At 56.0% G+C, this 19,535-nt stretch overlaps 2 protein-coding genes across 3 annotated transcripts in view; both read left to right on the top strand.

Moving 5' to 3' along the window:
- Positions 1 to 7,969: 7,969 nt before the first annotated feature.
- NPW (neuropeptide W) lies at positions 7,970 to 9,565 on the top strand (the record flags this gene model as incomplete). Its single annotated transcript, XM_084216368.1, has 2 exons — positions 7,970 to 8,362; positions 9,530 to 9,565. The coding sequence occupies 2 exons, from the start codon at positions 7,970 to 7,972 to the stop codon at positions 9,563 to 9,565; spliced, it is 429 nt and encodes a 142-aa protein (XP_084072494.1).
- Positions 9,566 to 16,686: 7,121 nt separating this feature from the next.
- The window catches only part of NHERF2 (NHERF family PDZ scaffold protein 2), a 31,812-nt gene continuing 28,963 nt past the window's right edge, over positions 16,687 to 19,535 (top strand). Inside the window, exon 1 of one of the 2 annotated variants that reach the window (XM_084216537.1) lies at positions 16,687 to 17,021. In XM_084216537.1, coding sequence (XP_084072663.1) covers positions 16,812 to 17,021 — 210 coding nt within the window. In that variant the 5' untranslated portion in view covers positions 16,687 to 16,811. Of the gene's footprint in view, positions 17,022 to 19,146; positions 19,215 to 19,535 lie in introns of those variants that run through there. The other variant, XM_084216538.1, reaches the window with a different exon arrangement.

Below are 19,535 nucleotides of genomic sequence, written 5' to 3'. Positions count from 1 at the left end.
GAGCGTGTGGTGCTCCTGGTCCTGCTGTTCACCAGGCAGGCAGCAGCGCCTCAGCTGGGGCATTTTCTGCTTTTGGGGTCGTATTTGTTATAATCAGTGGCTGGGGGGAAACCACTGAAGATTCTGTGTCCCTTCATGGTGCAGGTGAACTTCCTCCAGCTCTGACAGCTCCTGCCAGGTCAGATCCCATCCTCAATTCTCAGATCCAGGGAGCTCATTTGGAACAAAACCCACATAAGGACATCATAGAATGGCCTGGGCTGAAAGGAACCTTAAAGATCATCTGTGTTCCTTCCAGCACAGGCTGGAGGCCAGATCCATCCCTGACCTCTACATCCACCATGGGATGACCCATCCCAGCGCAGATCCCCGCTTGTGGCACATCCATTGCTGGAGTTGGGTGTCCTTAACTGCTGCCTCTTGCTCTTCCACCACAGCACGGCGGGGAGCAGCTTGGAGCAGCCTTTCCATGGCACCACGGCCTCAGGCTGCACCAGGGGACCTTCAGGCTGGATATTGGGAGAATTCCTTCATGCCAGCCCAGGGCAGTGTTGGATGTGGCACTTGGGGACATGAGTTTGTGGTGGCCTTGGCAGTGCTGGGAGCGTGGTTGGACTCAGTGGTGTTGGAGCTCTGTTCCAAGCTCAGTGATTCTGTGATTCCATGATTCCATATCCCGCTAACCCGGCTCTGCTGCTACCATGGCTTTTCCAGCAGTTGGACACATCTTTCCACAGCTGCAAAATGCCAAAAAACCCCCTCTCTGTTCCATTTTGACATCATCACACAAGATATTCCCACTCTCCTGGCATTCCCACCATTAGCAAGCAGTACAAAGGATTTTTAAAAAGCCAACATTGAAACCTTCAAACTTCACCAAATCCTGTTTCCAGCTCCTCACCCTTCTGGAGAACCATCCTGCTGGTGCCTGTGAGTCATGTGTTGAGATTAATTTATTTTGTGGTGCAGAGAGGTTTTTATAAGCCTGTTTGAAGGGATTGAATCATTCTTTGCTGATGATTTAAAGATTTAGTTTATTTCTCTGGTGATTGCAAATGAAAGCTGGATCTTAGCACCGAGTGTGACCCCAAAACATAAAGAAATAAAATTTTATAGAATTGACTTGGTTCTAAATATCTTAGTTGGTGCTTAGTTCTGTGTGTTGGCAGGCAGGGAATATTTCCTCCCCAAGAAAAAGGGTTAATATTGACACTTGGGATAGTTGATTTCCATGTTTACTCACTAAATATCCCATAATAACTGCAGGAAAAGGCCCTTCTCCAATCATTTCATCATCAATAAATACACTTTGGAATAATTGATCAGCCTGGAGATGAGCACAACAAGCCCATTGCACTCAGCAGAGCCCCAGACCCGATATTTATTGTTCAGCTCTGAGATCTTGTCCAAGTGTAGAACCAAAGGTTAAGCCTTGGATTAATTTCCCATTCACAGCTTGGTGCCGACATGGCTCATTTGCAGCCAAGGCTGTCAGTGCAGAATGGGGAAATCTGTCTTCATTTGATAAAGTTTCTGCTAAAAGTAATGATTTTCTCAGCATTCTGTTCTAAGGAAAATAAGTCTCAGCCAACCCCTGAGCAGTGGCTTCCCACAGATACCTCATTGCATGGAATCCTGGAATGGTTTGGGGTGGAAGGGACCTTAAAGCCCATCCAGTTCAATCCCAACACCTTCCACTCTCCCAGGGTGCTCCAAGCACCACCCAACCTGGCCTTGGACACTGGAAGGGATCCAGGGGCAGCCACAGCTTCTCTGGGCACCCTCCCCACACTCTGAGTCAAGAATTCCTTCCCAAAATCCCATCTAACCCAGCCCTCTGGCAATGGGAAATGATTCCCTTGTCCTGGCTCTCCAGGCCCTTGTCCAAAGTTGCACCAGGGGAGGTTCAGGTTGGATATTAGGGAAAATTTCTTCATGGAAAAAAGGTTGTCACACCCTGGCAGAGGCTGCCCAGGGCAGGGGTGGAGTCACCATCCCTGGACCGCTCGGTAAATGTGTGGATGTGGCACCTGGGGACACGGGTTAGGGGTGAACGAGGAGGGGGTGGGCTGATGGTTGGACACGGGGATCTTAGAGGACTTTTCCAACTTAACCTGTGCAGAGTTGCCTGAAGGCAGATTCATTCTCATCTACACCCCTCCGAGCCGAGCCCTCCAGCCATCTCACACGTGTGCGCTGGAGAGCCTCAGCTAATTACATTTCAGGAGAACGGGAGAGCTCTTGGGAGTTGTGTGGGCTTTGGTTAGGAGATCTCAGGACTGTCAAATGAAAGATTCATCTCCCAACTCTTTCTCCTCATAGCAACTCGGCAGAGCAGAGCCAAATGTACTCTGCACTTCACACATCTGGGTATTAACTCCCTGGTGGGGCTGGGAATTACTTCCAGGAGAAAGCCTGACTCGTGGGCTGGAGGGGACTGGGGATCTGCTCACATTTCAGACAGCAGCCCATGGCATCTTTTCTCCCTGCTCTTTTCCCTGCTTCTCAGAGTTTTTGTCTTTGCTGCTTTCCTGAGGTCATCCCACATGGTGGGGAATTTCTCATCATGGTTCCTTGGTGGTGTTATGTCACACCCAAGCCACTCTGTGATGCTGCTGCTGCAGCCCTTGATGCGTTTGAAGACTTTTGATCTTCTGCCAAGTGCAGAAGAGACAAAATACAGGGCAGGGTGGGTGATGGTGTGTCACAGTCCATCCTCTCACCCAAGAGGCCCCACCAGAGCTGGGCTCTCCAGCTGATGAGTCACCCCAGGAGTGAAGGGTCACTCCTGCAGCTTGCAGGATGATGGACAACTTCATTAAGCTGGAAGCGAGGACCCCTCGGTGGGTTAGGTGAGTCTGGACCTCTGTTTGGTTTTGGTCTCCCATCAGTGATTCAGTGATTCCCCCTCTGTACCTGAGTTTGAAGCAGAAATAATTCCACTGACTCACCTGGGGCTTAGCTATTGTCTGTAAAGGGCTTTGAAATCCTAAAGGATCAATGCCTTGAGAGTGTGGATGATTGTGGTGTGAGCTCAGCACAGAATACAAGTGAGGAAACAAATTCCCTTGGCTTGGAGCAGCAGCTCCGTGAAGCTCTGCACAAGTAGCACAAGTCTGTGGGATTTTTTTCTTACCTTTGTGCTAATGGATCCATTGTTTTGTGTAAAGGTTTCTCCTGCTCTTGTTCCATCCTGTGTGACATTTACAGTACTCTTTGTTCCATTAGCAAAGTAATTTGAGATAGTTTATTATCCTTTGGAGACTTCACTGCCTTCTGTTTAACTTCCACGTGACTGGACCCTGAAGACAAAAACCTCTTAAAATAGTGTGTGAGGCTAAAAATAGTGGGGAATAAGTTGCTTCTTAGGAGTCAAATAATTAATTTAGTGCACTTTAGCAAGATCTGCAACAGTAGGAAACACCCCTTGTTGTTTCCTCTTTCTCTTCAGAGCCACCAAAGCCTGCAGCAGCTTTCTCAGGAGTCAAGGTGTGTTTTACCTCACAGCTTGAAACTGTAATTTGTTTGTAGCAACTGCAGCTCCTTTATTTCAGAGGAACAGACAAATAGCATTTAATCACGTTCTGAATCACCGGGGGCAGGAATTGCTCCGTGATCCGAGTTTGTTACACAAGGACACACTCGAGATGCCAGAAAATGGCAAAGGATGTTATTGCTGGGGCTTTCTGGTGTGCTGCCACCACAGCACCTGAGGGACCGGGGCTGTTTGAGTCCCCCTGGCTGAGTGCCTCATCCCAGCCCCACACAAACACTGCTCTGATTGCCCAGGAGCTCAGCAGTGGGATGGGTGTTGGAAAACATCAGGATTTACTGAGCCACATGTGTGGGAATGTCTTTTTCTTGCCATCAAGGTTTTGCTCACTCCCAGGTTGAAGTAATGCAGGAGGCAGCAGGGATGTGAATCTGGGAAAGGAGGGGAAGTGCAGGAATTTGGTGTCTGGGCAGAGATGGAGCAGTGGGGGATCAGAGCAGCGACCTGGGCAGCAGGGTGTTCACACAAATGTGACAAAAATGTCACATTTTTGAGTGGGACCTGCAGTCCCAGCTCGCTCAGCTGCTGAGCTTCCAACCTTGTCTGGAAATCAGCTCCTCACAGCAGCAGCGGATGTGCTCCACCTTGGGCAGTGCCTGGCACCGCCTGGTATATCATGGGCAATAAAACTCATCCCTTCTCCAACCTCCAACTTCAGTTTTGTGCCTCCAGTGGGGAAGCTGCTTCTGATTTGTGTCCACCTCTCCCAGGCCAACCTGCACAGGAAGGCAGAGCTGTGCAGTGGCCAGGTGAAGGCCCCAGAGCAGGAGGTTCCCCAAGTTACTTGAGCCGAACTTCCATTCCTTGGGTGGTCTTTGGCAATGTGCTGAACGCTCTGTGCCTCAGTTTCCCAGCCTGAAGAACAGGAGGATCCCAATTAGCAGAGCTGGATGAGTTTGCAGAGTGCAGGAGGGCAGGCTCTGTTCCTCTTCATCCCAAGTGATGTCACCTCCATCCTCTCATACTCCCACAGGGACATGCTGGAGAGCCCAAATGGCCCAAAAATGTCATGAATAGAACAGGCATTAATGCCCAAGAGTGCAGAGGCCCCATGGCAGGGCTGGCCTCTCCGATTGCTTTGTTTTCCTGCTTGGCTGAGTTGCTAACCTTCCAATAAACACCAGAGTCATTATCATAAAAATGTGGAAAATGCTGTCATTAAACCCCACCGGTTTCGCTTTCAAGTGCCTCTTTCTGGGACATCAAATTCATTTAGCTCATTCTCCAAAGCCACAAATCCTGAGTGGCTGCAGTAATGTGTGTGGTGGGAGGTGAGAGCACAGCAGGAGTGAAATCGGGTGGAGAGGCTCTTCAGAGAGCTTGGCTGGGTTTACTGCAGGGGTGAAGATATGCTGCCTCCAGCTGCTCACCCCTCTCTCCCCTCAGCCGTGGGGTCTCTCTGGATGTTTTCCAGAAACCCCAGTTCATGCTCTGGAGCTGTGGTGGAGATGGTGGGTGCAGTGCAGAAATTGGAGGTACCCTCTGGAGAACCTGAGCATCCAGCAGGATGGGAGTTGCAGCAGAGCCTTCCACTTACAAAAAGAGTAATTTTGTTCCAAAATAAAAGAAGAAAATCTTAAATCCTGTCAGCAATAGAGCCGTGTGGTAAAGCCCTATGGTTAGGTTCCTCAGAGAAGCAGTGGCTGCCCCATCTCTGCAGGTGTTCAAGGTCAGGTTGGACAGGGCTTTGGAGCAACCCAGGATAGTGGAAGGTGTCCCTGCCCACAGCAGGAGGTGGGACTGGATGGGCTTTAAGGTCACTTCCAACTCAAACCATTCCAGGATTCTGTGATTCAATGATGATCCCATTCCCCTTCCCCTGAGCCAATGTGGAATGACATCATTAAGGATTCATCTGAGCACTGGGATGAACCCCAGCACTGGGAGCTGTGTCTGTGTGGTTGGGAAATGTGATGCTGGAGCCAAAATCTGAGGGTTTAAATGCAAACATAAAATTGGGGTTTCCAAAAGGGCTTGGGGTCAGCTGGACCCTACCCGGGGTCGATAAACACCTGCATCTATGGAAATTACCCGAGAGGCTGAAATCTCATATTCCTGTCAGTCTGTACAAGACTTTCAAAGGAACCAGGACTTGTTCAAAAGTTTTTTATCTCCCAAAAATAAGCAGGATTTTGCTCCTCTGGGGGAGTTCCTGGCACAAGCCCACCCCGGAGCAGCACAGTGCCATGTGCCCGCTGACGTGCTACGGTATTTGCAGAGCATCGGCTTCTGTGAGGGGAAGAAGAATCCTAAAATTATCTTTACTTACTTAGAATATAAATAGAAGACAAATTGCTTATCAGCTGTTTCGTTGGAAAGATATTTAAAAATACTTGGGAGAGGAAACGTGCGCTCTGCTGGAGATCCGGAGCCGTGCGACATCCCAAGGGTCTCGGCGCCTTGCGGACAGAGCTGCTGGCTGTCAGCAGGGATCATTCCCAGGAGGAAAGAGTTCAGTTCATGGAGAGTTTATCAGGGTAATAAGTTACCCAAGTCACACCAAAAACACACAGAAAAGACACTTCAGGCAGATCCCTGGGAATGAGAAAATCTTCCGTTCCTGGCTGGGAAGGTTGAGCCCACATTGGAGTGTGGCTGCAGTGAAACAAGAGCTGCTAAACCTGCCTTTGTTTGGGCACAGGGCAGGTGCAGAACGAGCCAAGAGGAGCATCAGGTGCTTCTGAATCGATCCTTCCCTCGTAGGGAGGAGGGAGTGTAATGGCTTTAGCTGGAGGGAGTAGAGCCCTGGAGGCAGCGTGTGTCCCGTGCCAGGTGAGCGGGGAATGCGCCCGGCTGCTCCGTGAGCTGGGCTGTACCGCTGCCATTCATTAATGGCTCTATCAAACAGCAAAGTGCTGAGGCCTTCTGATGTCCAGAGCACTCAAGGGGTGACAAAAATAGCCCATCCAGCAGGGATTGGCTCCCAGTGAGACGGGAGCCGGCCTCATCCTTACTGTAAACCTGGGCACTTCCAAGAACTGGAGCCATGGCTGAGTTGGACTCTGCTCTGGTTCATTACAGGAACGAGTTGTGCTCTGCACAGACGTAACTTCCAGCATCCTCTCATGAAAGGCTGGATCACCCTCCTGCCGACTGGGATTTGCATTCACTCCCAGCCTTCTCAGAAGAGAAAAACTGAGAGGCTCCACACTGACATTGCCCATCCCTGCATGCCCTGATCCCTTCCAGGCTAAGGGGCTGGTTCCTACAGGAGCATGTTGCTTGGATGTTGCTTGGCTGAGATCCCACACTCTGGGTGGTTCTGTCCCCAGTGTGAGCCTGGAAAAACATCCCCCAGAGTGGAGGGGCACAGAACACCAACAACAGCAGGCTGGGCTGATAGAGAAAATTTCCACTGGGAACTTATGCTTGTTGAGTGGGAGGAGTCTGGATGGTGAAGGACTGGGGGATCCTTATGATGGGAAACAGCCTGGATGGGATTCCTTTGGACCATGTTAAAATGAAATCTACAAGGAGAAATTCCAACCTCTGCCCAGAGCAGCTGTGGCTGCCTCATCTCTGAAAGTGTCCAAGACCAGGTTGGACAGGGCTTGGAGCACCCTGGGTTAGTGGAAAGTGTCCCTGCCCAGGGCAGGGGGTGGAATTGGGTGGGCTTCAAGGTCCTTTCCAAACCAAACCATTCCATAATTTTAAAATGCTCAGATTAAAATTAATCTCTGTGTGGCCTGAAAAAAAAACCCCAGAAATTATTTAGTCCTAGTTCAGCATATAAAGAACTTCCCTAATAAACAAGAGGAACTGGAATTGCTCTCTGATGAGCATAAACTTGACCTGCTTGGTTTCATTAAGGAATCTGGGAGGGGGGGGAATCAGCTGACTGCAAAGGCAGAACTGATGGTGATACCGTATTTAAGATCTGAGTGGCAGAAGAGGAGGGCGAGCATCTTGGCAAACCCACTGCAAATGGTCCCGAGCACTTCACCGCAGGGAACACGAGGATGCTCACGGATGCTTGGGACGCTCCAGGCTGCGGGGCTGCGGGGGCATGCCCAGAGGATGCTCGAGGCCATGGGGACGGTGCTGAAGGCTACAGGGAGGATGCCCACGGACGCTCGGGTTGCTCTGGGTTCAGGGGGATGCTCAGAGGATACTCGGGGCCATGGGGAGGATGCTAAAGGCAACCAGGGGGATGCTCACAGGTGCGCGGGATGCTGCGGGTTGCGGGGAGACGCTCGGGGATGCTCAGAGGATGCTGGGGGCCACGGGGAGGGTTCCGGCATCCCGAGGGGGGGGGTTTGCCGGGGGAGGGCGGCCGGGGGCTGCCGGGGCGGAGCCGCGGGGCCCCTCCCGACGGCGCTATAAACCGGCGGGGCGCGGGCGCGGGGCAGCCGTCGCTGGGGTGCCCGGGGCCGGGCACAGCCCTGTCCGCAGCCCGCCCGCACCGTGCCCCGCGCCATGGCGAGGGGACAGCTGTCGGGGGGCGCCTGGGGGGCCCTGGTGCTGCTGGGGCTGATGCTGCCGGCCGCCCCGGCGGGCGCCTGGTACAAGCACGTCGCCAGCCCCCGGTACCACACGGTGGGTCGCGCCTCGGGGCTGCTGATGGGGGTCCGCCGCTCTCCCTACCTCTGGCGGAGGGAGCTGCCGGCCGAGCCCCTCCGGCACCCCGGGAGCCCCGCCGGGGACAGCCCCCCGGCCCCGGGCCGCCCCGCCGGGGAGAGTCCTCCGGCCGCCGCCCCGGCCCTGCCGCCGCCCGGCCCCGGGCGCCTCCTGCAGCGCCTGCTCCGGCGGGGCTGGGGCGGCCCCCGCCCGGCCCCCGCCCGGCCCCCGCCCGGGCCCCGCCAGCCTCAGGTAACGCGCGGCTCGACGGGATCCGGGGGATCCGGGGGGAGCGGTCGGTCCGCGGTGCTCCGGGATGCTCGAGGGGCGCGATCCACCGCGGGATGCGGAGTCCTGCGGTCACTCCGCGGCACCCGGGGTGCTGGAGGGTCACCAGGTCATGGGGACGGTAGAGCCTTGCAGGGGTTTCATCAGGAAATTGGGGTTCGGGGAACCTTGGAGGGGCGTCACCAGGTAAGTGCGTGTTTGAACTTCTCAGGGCAGCAAAGATCTGGGTGAAATGTGCAAGGTCAGCTTGGACAGGGCTTGGAGCAGCCTCGTGTAGTGGAAGTTGTCCTGCCCATGCAGGGGGGGGGAATCTTTGGAGGATCTTTAAGGTCCCTTCCAACCGAAGCCATTCCAGGACTGTAGGATTTCTGTGTCCCCCGTTTGGTGCATCACAAACCCACACCCCGTGGGACTGAGCTGCCGCGCCCGAGGGGTGTCCCTGGGGTATCGGTGGGCTATCCATGGGGTATCCGTGGGCTATCCATGGGGTATCCGTGGGCTATCCATGGGGCTGGCAACCTGGTGATGCTGGGATGGCCCTCCCCCTCTCAGGACCCTTCTCCTGCCCCTCAGGGCTCAGCCAGGCTGCGTGGGACTGCCTCAGGGCCGGCTCCAGGCTTTACATTTCTTTCCTCTTATGTAAAGCTGGAGCCAACATCCAGCTGAAATCCACCGAGGCTTTTAGCTGTTGGATCAGCCCCTGAAACATGTAGCTCTATTCCTCCCCTCCTCATTTTTTTGGAGGAAATCTGGGATAAGAATCATTTTGGGAAAGCCCAGACAGGTCATCCCAGCCCTGGATACGTTGTGCTGTCCTGTGCACTGCAGGCTCTGACCTGGCTACACCCTTGCATCCTTCTGATTTCCCAGCCAAATTCCCACTGGGAACCCTGTGGGCAGGTCCAAACCTGGAATTTAGGTCTGTGTGGGGTTTATCTGTGTGGGATTTATCTGCATGCACAGTGGCAGAAAGTGAATCTGCAGGTCAGATCTGAGCCTGTGGAGGAGGAGATTTAATGAAACTTGTGAATGGAGCTGTGGTTTAAACACCGAAACGTGGTCCCACGTGGGGAGGGAGGTGGTGCTGGAGCTGGATGCTCCAAAATAATCCAACCCCTCTTCTCCTTCCAGCTCTTCCCTCTTGAAGACCTGGCTCTGAGCCGCTGACAGAGGTGGTGGAGATGCTTCCTGTGCCAGAGGAGCACTGGCTGCCCCAGGCGGGACCTGCTCACCTGGCTGGCAGGGAAGGGTCTCCTCGGTGGATCTGCGGGTACTCTGACCTCTCTGAAACCACACAGACACTGACATCCCAAAACTGATTTCTCACGGCCGCTGCTAGCGGTAAATCCATCTTGTTTCCAGGCCAGCCCTGCGCTCTGAACTCGGGGAGAAAGAAACAGGGGAGATATTTATTTTTGTTTATTTTTTTTACATTTCTGTACTGGCTTGTTTGCAATCTGATAGAAACATGTACTGTTCGCTTCCTCGGAACCTGCCCTCATTAAAATGAGATGTGATCAAAGGAAACTTTGGCTTCCTGGTGCTGTTGCAGGGTCTTGGTGGGGATTTTTTGAGAGCAAAACCTGGTCCAGCTCTGCACGGGGCAGACACGTCAGCAGTTGGGTCGCTCCCAGATTTTTCTGACATGATTTAACTCCTTGACACATTTTTTTTTCTGCAGTTTTACAGTAAATCTCTTTTACTGCCTGTTGGGGAGTCACTGCCAGGCCAAGTGCCAACCCAGATGACAAAATTTCAGGATATTTCCTCAACTGCGCTCTACAAAAGCTCTGCAAGCCCTCACTGCTCTGCTTGTGTCTTAGGGTTTAATTTCTATATATTCCCACTGATGGAAATAAATGTGAAGCCCCATTAAAACAGGGAGAAGCCTCAGGGCTGGGCAGGAGCATGTGGGGAAGGGCCTTTGGAGTGGATGGGATCTGGGATTTAGGGAAAACTGAGGTGTGGGGAGTCTGGCACGGCTGAGCTTTAACCTGCCAGCGGATTTTGCAGAAAATTTGACAAAAAGAAACATTTTCACCTCTTTTAGATGAACCCCTGCTCCTGCCAAGGTTTGTGCTGCCTCTGGTTGGGGTCTGGAAGGAAAATCCCTTCCTGGGGCTTGTCAGGGGAGCCAGGCCGGGTGAAGCTCTCCCTGCTGGCGCTCTGTCGCCCCTCACAGGCTCTCAGGGAGGATTTGGGGGCTGTAACCCATGAAGGATCCTTCTCTCCCAGTTGTTTCCCCACCAGTTTCTCCTCTCCTTCCCCCCTCCCATAATTTTCCAACTCCTGCCCTTCGACAGCGCGGTGCTGGGATGGGCCTGATGAGACACAATTGCTGCACTTGAATCCATCCTTGGCAGGAGCCAGCAGCCCCTGGAGTGGCCATGAGGCCAATTCCTCCAGAAAAAGAAGGGATAAAGTGAGGCAGAACAGGTAAAGCTCTGCATTGAACAGGAGGGCGCACGGGGGTTGAAGGATGATGGGATGAGACACCCTCCTCTGTTGGCAGCAAACACTTGAACGTGCCAGTTGCTGGAGTGAACCCAGTGAGACATTCAGTGAAAACCACAAACCCTTCACTCCTCACCTTGGAAAATCATTTTCCCTGTAGAGCTCGAGCTGATTCCCCACTGGGCTGTAAAATAATTTCCTTTGTGCTGCTGTTTCTCTGGAGACATCTGGGCCTTCCCTGGGGGGGGTCAATGAGCCAAATAAAAAGGAAGGAAGCTTAAAAAGGCATTTAATTACCCTCCCACCTCAGGGCAGGACCCAGCCATCCCTAATGGATGTTAATCTGATCCCTTCTACAGGCTGATCCTGAGGGAGATCCCACATTCTTCCCCATCACATCCCCTCGCTCCGAGGGGCTGTGTGCCCAGACCACTGGGATCCCACTGCTTGGGCCACAGGGAGTCCCTCCCTGTCCAGGCCCCAGTGAATGCTCCCCAATGAAATCCAGCCACAGGGATGCTCAGGGGAATGCCAACAGCTGGGATTTACAGCTGGGAGCAAAGTGAGGGGACAAAAGCTTTAGAGAGGAGCATGGAGAGCCCCAGATCTGCAGCAGCACATCGGCCCTGGCCCCATTCAGGGTCCTGGTGCTTCCCCATCTCCCAGAGCAGCTGTGCAGGGACAGCTGCAGCTGAGGAGGTCAGTTCCTGGGTGGGATAGGTGGGGGGCTCAGAAACCCCCAGGTGCCAGTGGCACAAATCATCCCTCCCTCCCACCATGTCCTGGACAGGAGGTGCTGCCAGGAGTGCCAGGAGTGCAGTGGCAGCCGGTGGCTTCCCCGGGCCCTCTTGTGATCACAGCAGCCACCATGGAGGTTGGGACGAGCCCTGCCACCATGTCCCCGTCCCTGCAGCCTTGCAGAGCAGGGAATTGCCCCCGTGGGTGCCGCTATGCCTGTGTGGCCCCAGCCAAGGCCACGGGTCCTGGAAGGGATGGATGCTCCAGCTCTGTCCTGTGCCCCTGCCCTGTGTGTGGATTTGGGCAGCCCAGGGGTGAGGCTGCTCGGGGTGCAGCACTGGAGCTGGAGGTGGCCCGGGTCCGTGCCCAAGGCTGCCTTGGCGCTCCGTGGCTGCAGAGGGGCTGGCGATGCCCGCGGCTCCCGCTGCCAGCGGACGCGCTCTGTTCCAGAGGCGGGTGAATCCCAGCCGCTGTGGCAGGCAGGAAGATGTCCCACCCCAACCCGGGGCAGCTCCCTTTCCTTCCCGGCTCCCTGGCCGCTCCCAGGGGAGCAGCAGCAGCCAGTGGGGGCTTTGGGAAGGGCAGAGGCCGGGCAGGAACCGGCGGCCCCGGGGGAGCTGCCGTGAGCTCACGCTGGGCTGGCCCGGGCACACACAATGGCCCCTGCGGGTACCAGGAGGAAGAAAACTCCCCAAGGAATTTCCTCCGCCGTCGGCCCTGCTCAGAAGCTGTTCCTCAGGGATGCAGGCCAGGACTGAGCACATCTCTGGCTGTGGATGGAAATCCCTTGCAAGGAGTTGGCTGTCCTAGACGGTCCCTGCAATGACCCCAGATGGCCCAGAGGGCACCAGCCTCCTCGGGAGCCAGTCCCTCTGGAGTTCCATTATCCATGGGCCTTTCCTGTAGGCACCAGACACATCCCAGCTCCTCCAGGGAAAGGTGTGTCCTGCCTGGCAGAGGCAGTGGGTGTCTGTCCCACGGGGACTCTGGGTGTGGGAGCAGCATCCCTGGAATTCCCAGGTGGAGCCTCAGGTGTGGCCAGCCCGGCTGGGCCCGTGGCCAGCTCACGCCTGCACAGCAGCCGGCAGCACCGGCCCCTCCGGCTCAGCTCAGCTCAGCTCAGCTCAGCTCAGCTCCCACAGCTCAGCTCCCACAGCTCAGCTCCCACAGCTCTGCCACCTCCTGCAGATAATAAAGGAGCTGCCAGCTTGTGCAAGACGGATCTCCCGGCTCTCAGCAGCGTGGCTGAACTTTCTGGACTTTCACAACCCACAAAACCTGTAATTAATCCTGCTAATGATCGGTTCTCCTTCTATCCCCATCAATCTAACCTGGGAAATGTTTACAGCTCAATAGTGCCACACACAGAGGCTCAGGGAAAATGAGATGGTGTTTTTTATGAGCTCTCCTCTCATTCCTGGTTCCTCCGGCAGTACAAATAAATCATCCCCTTTGAAATCATCCCCTGGGAGCGGCCAGGCCCAGCAGCCCCACGCTGAGTGATGGTGAAACAAGGGAGGAATGAGCACGGAGCATCCGAATCCCAGGAGTTCATTTATTCCCAGTTAGAGCTAATCACTGCAGTGGCACGGGCTCTGCACTGCCAGCAGGGATCATCAGCACGAGGAGCAGCCCTGAGCTCGGGCACAGCTCCCTCCACGGCCAGCAGAAGGTGCTGGGGCTGCGGGGAGTGGAGCCTGGTGAGCTCCAGCTGTGGGGTGGAAAGCTGGATGTGGATAAACACCAGCACTGCTGATGAGGAAGAGGCTGAGCTGGAGGAAGAGCAGCTCCCATGGCTGGGAAGGAAGCAGGAGAGCCAGGAGCAGTGTCCAGCCCTGCCCTCGGCCAGCAAAGCTCCCAGCCCCGAGCAGGATGAGCTCAAGGGAGTGACCAACATCCCAGGACAGGGATGGGCTGGGGGGACATGGAAATGCCACCAGATCTGCCCAAAGCCACTCATGGAGCCACGAGTGAGACACAGGGCTCTTGGCATCTCAGCAACGTGCGTGCAGAAGGACCCAAAGGCTGTGGAAAACCTCCCACCCCTCTGGAAGCTCTGGCACAGCCCTGCGGCTCCATCATCAGCATCCTCCTCCTCAAAGAGCTCCTCACCCTCCCACTGCCTCAGGAGCAAACCTGACTGAGCAGGCTTGGGGGGTCAGCTGAGGATTCCCCAGGTTCTGAATGAAGATGGACTTTGTGGGCTCCCCAAAATCCCCACTTGGAGCTGCCAGGGAGCCCCAAAATCCTCACTTGGAGCTGCCAGGGAGCCTGGAGGGTGACTCTGATTTCTGTGACTGGGAAAGTCACGGAATTTTAAATTAGTGTTGCAACAGCATCAGGCCTAAAGCAAACAGAGCAGGACACAAGGTGGGATTCTCTGTCGCTGCTCTACCAAGTGCAGGGAGGGAATTGGAAGCAGGTGTCGACCAAAAAGAGCTCCAAACCCTTCCAAGCCACTGAGCTCACAGGTCCCTGGACTGCCTCTGCCTCCAGGCAGGCCCAGTCTGGACTCAGAGATCTGCCCAAATCAAAACACACAGAAATTTAAATGGAAAACTTCTGCCTGAGCAGGAACTGCTGGATTTACCCAAGGCTCTTCCATTCCAGGGTGCAGGAACCTCTCTGTGCTCTCTCATTTTGTTTTCAGTGAGGCTTGGGAGGATGGGAAAAGGCAGGATGGGCAGAACCAAAGGGATTTTGTACCTTGTGAGGATGCACATTTGCACAATGTATTTTAATGTTCCTTCCAGCTCCTCCATCAGCTTCAGGGGAAAAATGCAGGATTTCCCTGTGATCCGTGTTTGTGCCAAGGGATGCACAGGCTGTGTCCCAGGACAGGCAGGACAGCCCAGAGCTGTTTGTCAGGGGCACAACCACAGCTCCTAAAGTAGAGGGATCGCAAAATAAATGTTTTATTTTAGGATCACAAGGTGCTCAGGCAAAGATCCAGTGCTGAGTCAGGGCTCTACCAAGTCCCCTACATTCTCTGTAATAAACAGATGGGTTTTTTGGGGGGAAGGAATGCCTTTTGCAGACACTGAGGTTGAAGAAATCAATAAATCCAGGGTGCACTTGAGAAAATGCTTGTGCTTAAAAAAAAAATTAAACAACTGTTTCCTCCCTTTTCAAAACATTTTCTCTCTGTTTTATTATCTTTTTAAAACATTTTCATGCTCCCAATGCTTTCAAAAAGATATTCAAAAGGGTTAAAATATGCACTCTGACCACCCGAAAGATTTTCTCCCACCGTGTTTTTATTGCACCGAATCAAAAGAAAAACTTTTTGGTTCAAATAAACTTGAAACAATTCCTTCTCCTCCCCCCTTCCCTCCAGCATTTCGGTTTAGCCAGTGAGTGGAAAAATCAATTATTCTCACTCCTCTAGCCCGATAAAAAGCTTCAGGACTCCACAAAGAGGCTCAAGGGAGCAGTTGTGTTGTACAGCAAATAAAACGGGCTCAGGTTCTCAGCTCTCCTCTTGGGTCACCCAGGATTCTGTGCTGAGGCTGGAGTCACACAGGCAGTGGAGGAGCCAAAGCATTGTCACTGGGGGAACTAAAACATCCTCCTGGGGGCACATCAGATCCTCCTGGGGGGACATCACATCCTCATGGAGGGACATCACATCCTCATGAGGGGACATCACATCCTCATGGGGGGACATCACATCCTCCCTTGGTGGGACATCACATCCTCCTGGTGGGACATCACATTCTCCCTTGGTGGGACATCACATCCTCCTGGTGGGACATCACGTCATCCTGGTGGGACATCACATTCTCATGGTAGGAAGTGATGTGATGTGATCCTCCCTTGGTGGGACATCACATTCTCCTGGTGGGACACACACCATCCTGGTGGGACCTCGTGGCTGCCATGACCTGTCTGGAGCCATGGCTGAGCCTGTTCCCACCCCATGGTGACAGACACCCCAAGGGACAGCAGCCAGTGCCCCACCCAGCCCCTGGTCTGCAGCTCCCAGAGCCACACTGCCTGCAGGGAATGAGGGGGTGAGGACTGGCAGAGATAAATAGTGCTGGGATTTTTCAGGATACAGTCTCCAAGCATGTGTTTGGTTCCAGGGTTTTTAAGGGTGAATTTATGCATAACTGCAGTGGAAGTAGGGTTTTTTAAGCAAACTACACATTAAAAGTAAATCAATATTAATTTCTGGAGCCTTTTATTTCCAGCTTCCAGCTGGCTGCTGTGTTTGCTTCAGCCCTGTAAAATCTGGTAGGAAAGCTGTTGAGGAAGGAGAAGGTGCAGAGGAAGGCCTGAGAACCTGTGTCAAAGGAATGTGACACTCAGGGCCATCACTGTGACAGCTGCTCTGGGTCGTGTCCTCCTTGTAAGAGATTTCAAGGAAATGAAGACGAGGAATGCAGAAAGGTGAAGATGGGATCTCTGTGTGTCATTAAACAAACTCAGCCCAGGGTGGCCTCCCCAAGGGTCAGCCCGGATGGAACTGGAGCCTTTCTCCGCCAGGAGTCATCGAATCCCGGAATGGTTTGGGTTGGAAAGGACCTTAAAGGACTTAAAGGTCCGGTGCCATCCATCCACAGTGCCATCCATCCACAGTGCCATCCATCCAGTGCCACCCCTGCCATGGCAGGGACCCCTTCCACTGTCCCAGGTTGCTCCAAGCCCCATCCAACCTGGGGACACTTCCAGGGATCCGGGGGGCAGCCACGGCTTCTCTGGGCACCCTGTGCCACAGGGATCCAACAGATCGCCGCTGCCGGGAGGGTTTTGGCCCCGGGGCTCCATCAGCCGCTGGTGCCGGGGTCGGTGCCGGTGCCGATGCCGAGCATCCCTAACCCCGGGGCTCCATCAGCCGCTGGTGCCGCTGCCGGTTCCGGTGCCGCTGTCGGTTTCAGTGCCGATGCCGGTGCCGATGCCGGTCCCGGTGCCGGTGCCGGTCCCGCCCCGTCCCTCGCTGCGGCTCCGCCCCGTCCCCTCCCGTCCCGCCGCCGTCCCCGCCCGCCGCGCTCCCGGTGCCGCGGGGCAGCCGCAGCATGGCCGAGCTGCGCATCGCCCCGGCCCCGGCCCCGAGCCCCGCCGCTGCCCCCTTCCCACCGCCGGCCGCAGCCCCGGCCCCTGCCCCGGCCCCGGCGCCGGCCCCGGTCCCGACCCGCCCCTCGGCGCCCGCCCCGGGCCGCCCATAAAAGCGGCCCCGCGCCCGCCCAGCGCCGCCGCCGCCGCCGCTCCGCCGCCGGCCATGGCCAAGGACCAGCTGAAGCCGCGGCTGTGCCGAATGCTCAAGGGGGAGAGCGGCTACGGCTTCCACCTGCACGGCGAGAAGGGCAAGAGCGGCCAGTTCATCCGCAAAGTGGAGCCCGGCTCCCCCGCCGAGGCGGCGGGACTGCGCGCCGGGGACCGCGTCGTGGAGGTGAACGGGCTCAACGTGGAGCAGGAGACGCATCACCAGGTGCGGGACGGAGCGGGGACACGGCCAGGGCACCGCGGCGCCCCGGGCCGAGCGGGGCTGTGCCCGCCCCGGCGGGGATTTCACCCCGGGTATCCCCGCCGGAGCATCCCCGGCCTGGCGGCGGCGGTGGGGCGGCTGCCGCGGTGCGTGGGTGCAGCCGCGGGGTGGGTGGCACGGTGGGGTGGGTGCAGCCGTGGGGCGGGTGGCACGGTGGGGTGGGTGCCCCCCGAGGTGCCGGGGCTGGCCTTTGCGCGGCCCGGGAGCCGCGGCTCCGTGCGGGGTCGCGCCGCCGGGCGCAGGACGCTGCGGTCGTGTCAAGGTGGGAAAGGCGAAGGTGTGTGGGGCTGGGCAGGGCTCTGCCGCGTTATGCAATCTGTGGTGGAAAGGAATGGGGAGACCCGGGCTTTATTTCCGGCTCTGCTGTGGGTTTTCTTGGCTGCTTTAGGCGAGCTGCGCCTGCCTGTGCAGCCCGGAGTGTAGGAAGATGCCTGAAAATCTCCAGATAAAGCTGTGCAGATGTTCAGCGGTTGGGCTGGCCAGAGGGCGATAGGGCTCCGAGGGGAGTCGTGGCTCTTCCTGACCGCGCTGGGACTGGGCAGGTCCAAGGGTGCAGTTTCTGCTCCAACAGAAGCTGTTCCAGGCTGGGGCATTTTCTCCTTGTAAAACTGAAACTTACATTTATCAAGCAATTTAGTCTAAAAAAACCAAAAAATGCGGAAAAAAGCAAGCAATGAGAAAAAAACCAAACAAGCAGTGAGGTTCAAGCTGCTCCAGTCCTGCTGGACACTCGGAGCCTGGCAGGGGCACAATTTGCCTCGTGGTTTGCGAGGCTCTGCAGGATTTGGTGTTTTAGTAACTTAAAACATCTGCTCAGCCCTGCTGCCAGCACTGCAGGGGACAGAGATGGGATGTGCCTCGACCCTGCAGAGTTTTGGGGGCCTCTGTTCTCAGAGCTCAGCCCAGGCGTGGATGTTGCTGTGCTGGAGGTGAAGCTGATCCTTCCAGGTGGCTCCTATAAAGCCCCGTGGACTCCTCTCTTGAGCCTGGTGGCGTTTGGTGGCTAACTGAACTTGTTTTGATGCTCTGAGCCAGCCGTGTGAAAGTTGATGTTTGTCCTGAGTGCGATTTCAAACCCCTTGAAGGAGGATCCCCATCTTTGATGTGGCTGGGCAGGAAGGAGGGCTGTGTTCCTGTGGTGCCTTGGAAGCCACCAGAGCTCCCTGCTGGCGCTGGGCTGCTGGGGACGGGCGATAGCGGAGCCAGCTGCGCCTTTGAAACGTGCTGGGGCTTCCCAGTAGGTCAAGTGAAATGGGAGGGGGAAATTTCCCTTTCTTCTTTTTTTTTTTTGATTGTTTGTTTTTGTTTTTGCTGTTGGCGGCAGGATGGAGCGCTGGCACTCGCTGGCTGCTGCAGAGCAGTGATTGGAACAGGGTGTCCCATCCCGGGTGCCCAATCTGGCTGCCGTGGCACTGGGATCTGTGAGAGTGCCAGTGGTGGGAGGCCTGCCTGGCATCACCCTTCTTCCTGCCTCAATGCCACCAGAACCTCTTCCCTCCCCCAAAAGCACTGATGGGCAGCGGCCAGGGCGATGCCCCGGCGGGTCACACGATGGCTCTGAGCAGCCACCTCACCGTGGCCCTTCCTCTGCTGCTCCTTGCCCAGCCTTGAACAAGTAACACTTCTCCATGTGCATAGGGGAGCCCGCAGCACACAAGGCCTTGCTGGTTGGGTGTAACTGTGTTTCCAGCTGAAGCTGGCAGCATTTTTGTCTTTGTTCTCTGTTTTTTTTCTCGGCCATGCCCAAGGAGCGAAGGCAGTGCATGCCCTGTCTCAAGCTTGCCTCCCGGGTTCCTCGGAACCGGGCAGAGCCGCAGCTCCTGAGCACAGCGAGGCCCCCGGTGCCCAGGGAGCCTGGCAGCATGGAGCAGGGCACGGGCACCTCTGTGGGAGCTGCTGCTGCCGGTGGCACCGTGAGTCCTTCCTGGGCGCTGCTGTTTGGCAAGGGTGGCGGGGCTGGGGCCGGCGCTGCCGGGCTGGCGCTGCCGTCGCAGGGGTAAAGTCTGCCTGCCTGGGTGGAGCTGCGGAAATGGTGGGGCTGGGTCGGGTGCCGAGGAGGTCCCAGATGAGCAGGGCAGGCTGCGTTGTCTCCAGAAGCCTGCGGGACTCCAGGCTGGGAGCATGGCTCGGAAGCGGGTACGGCGCCGGGCAGGAGCTCGCCGGGGGCTGCTGCTTTGCCTCCCACCTCTCTGCTCTGTCCAGGGAGACCTGCTGCCTTGGGGGGCTCCTCACAGCCCCTTCTGCTTGTCCTGCTGGTGGGGAGGGGGCGGGGGGCTGCTCTGTGCCGCTCTCCATCCCTGCCTGGCTCAGCCCCCGGCACTCGTGGGACCTTTGCTCCATCGCTGCTCTCGCTGTGGCTGTTGGGGGGCTCGGCCATGGGTGAGCCCAGCGCTGCTCCACGCCAGCTTTGGACCCTTCTGTAGACTCTCCGAGTTTCTCTGCAGTCTGTGGGACCCC

This window comes from Fringilla coelebs (assembly GCF_963513975.1).
Source record: "Fringilla coelebs genome assembly, chromosome: 16".
NCBI lineage: Eukaryota > Metazoa > Chordata > Aves > Passeriformes > Fringillidae > Fringilla > Fringilla coelebs.
This window is presented reverse-complemented; position numbering and strand designations above follow the sequence as displayed.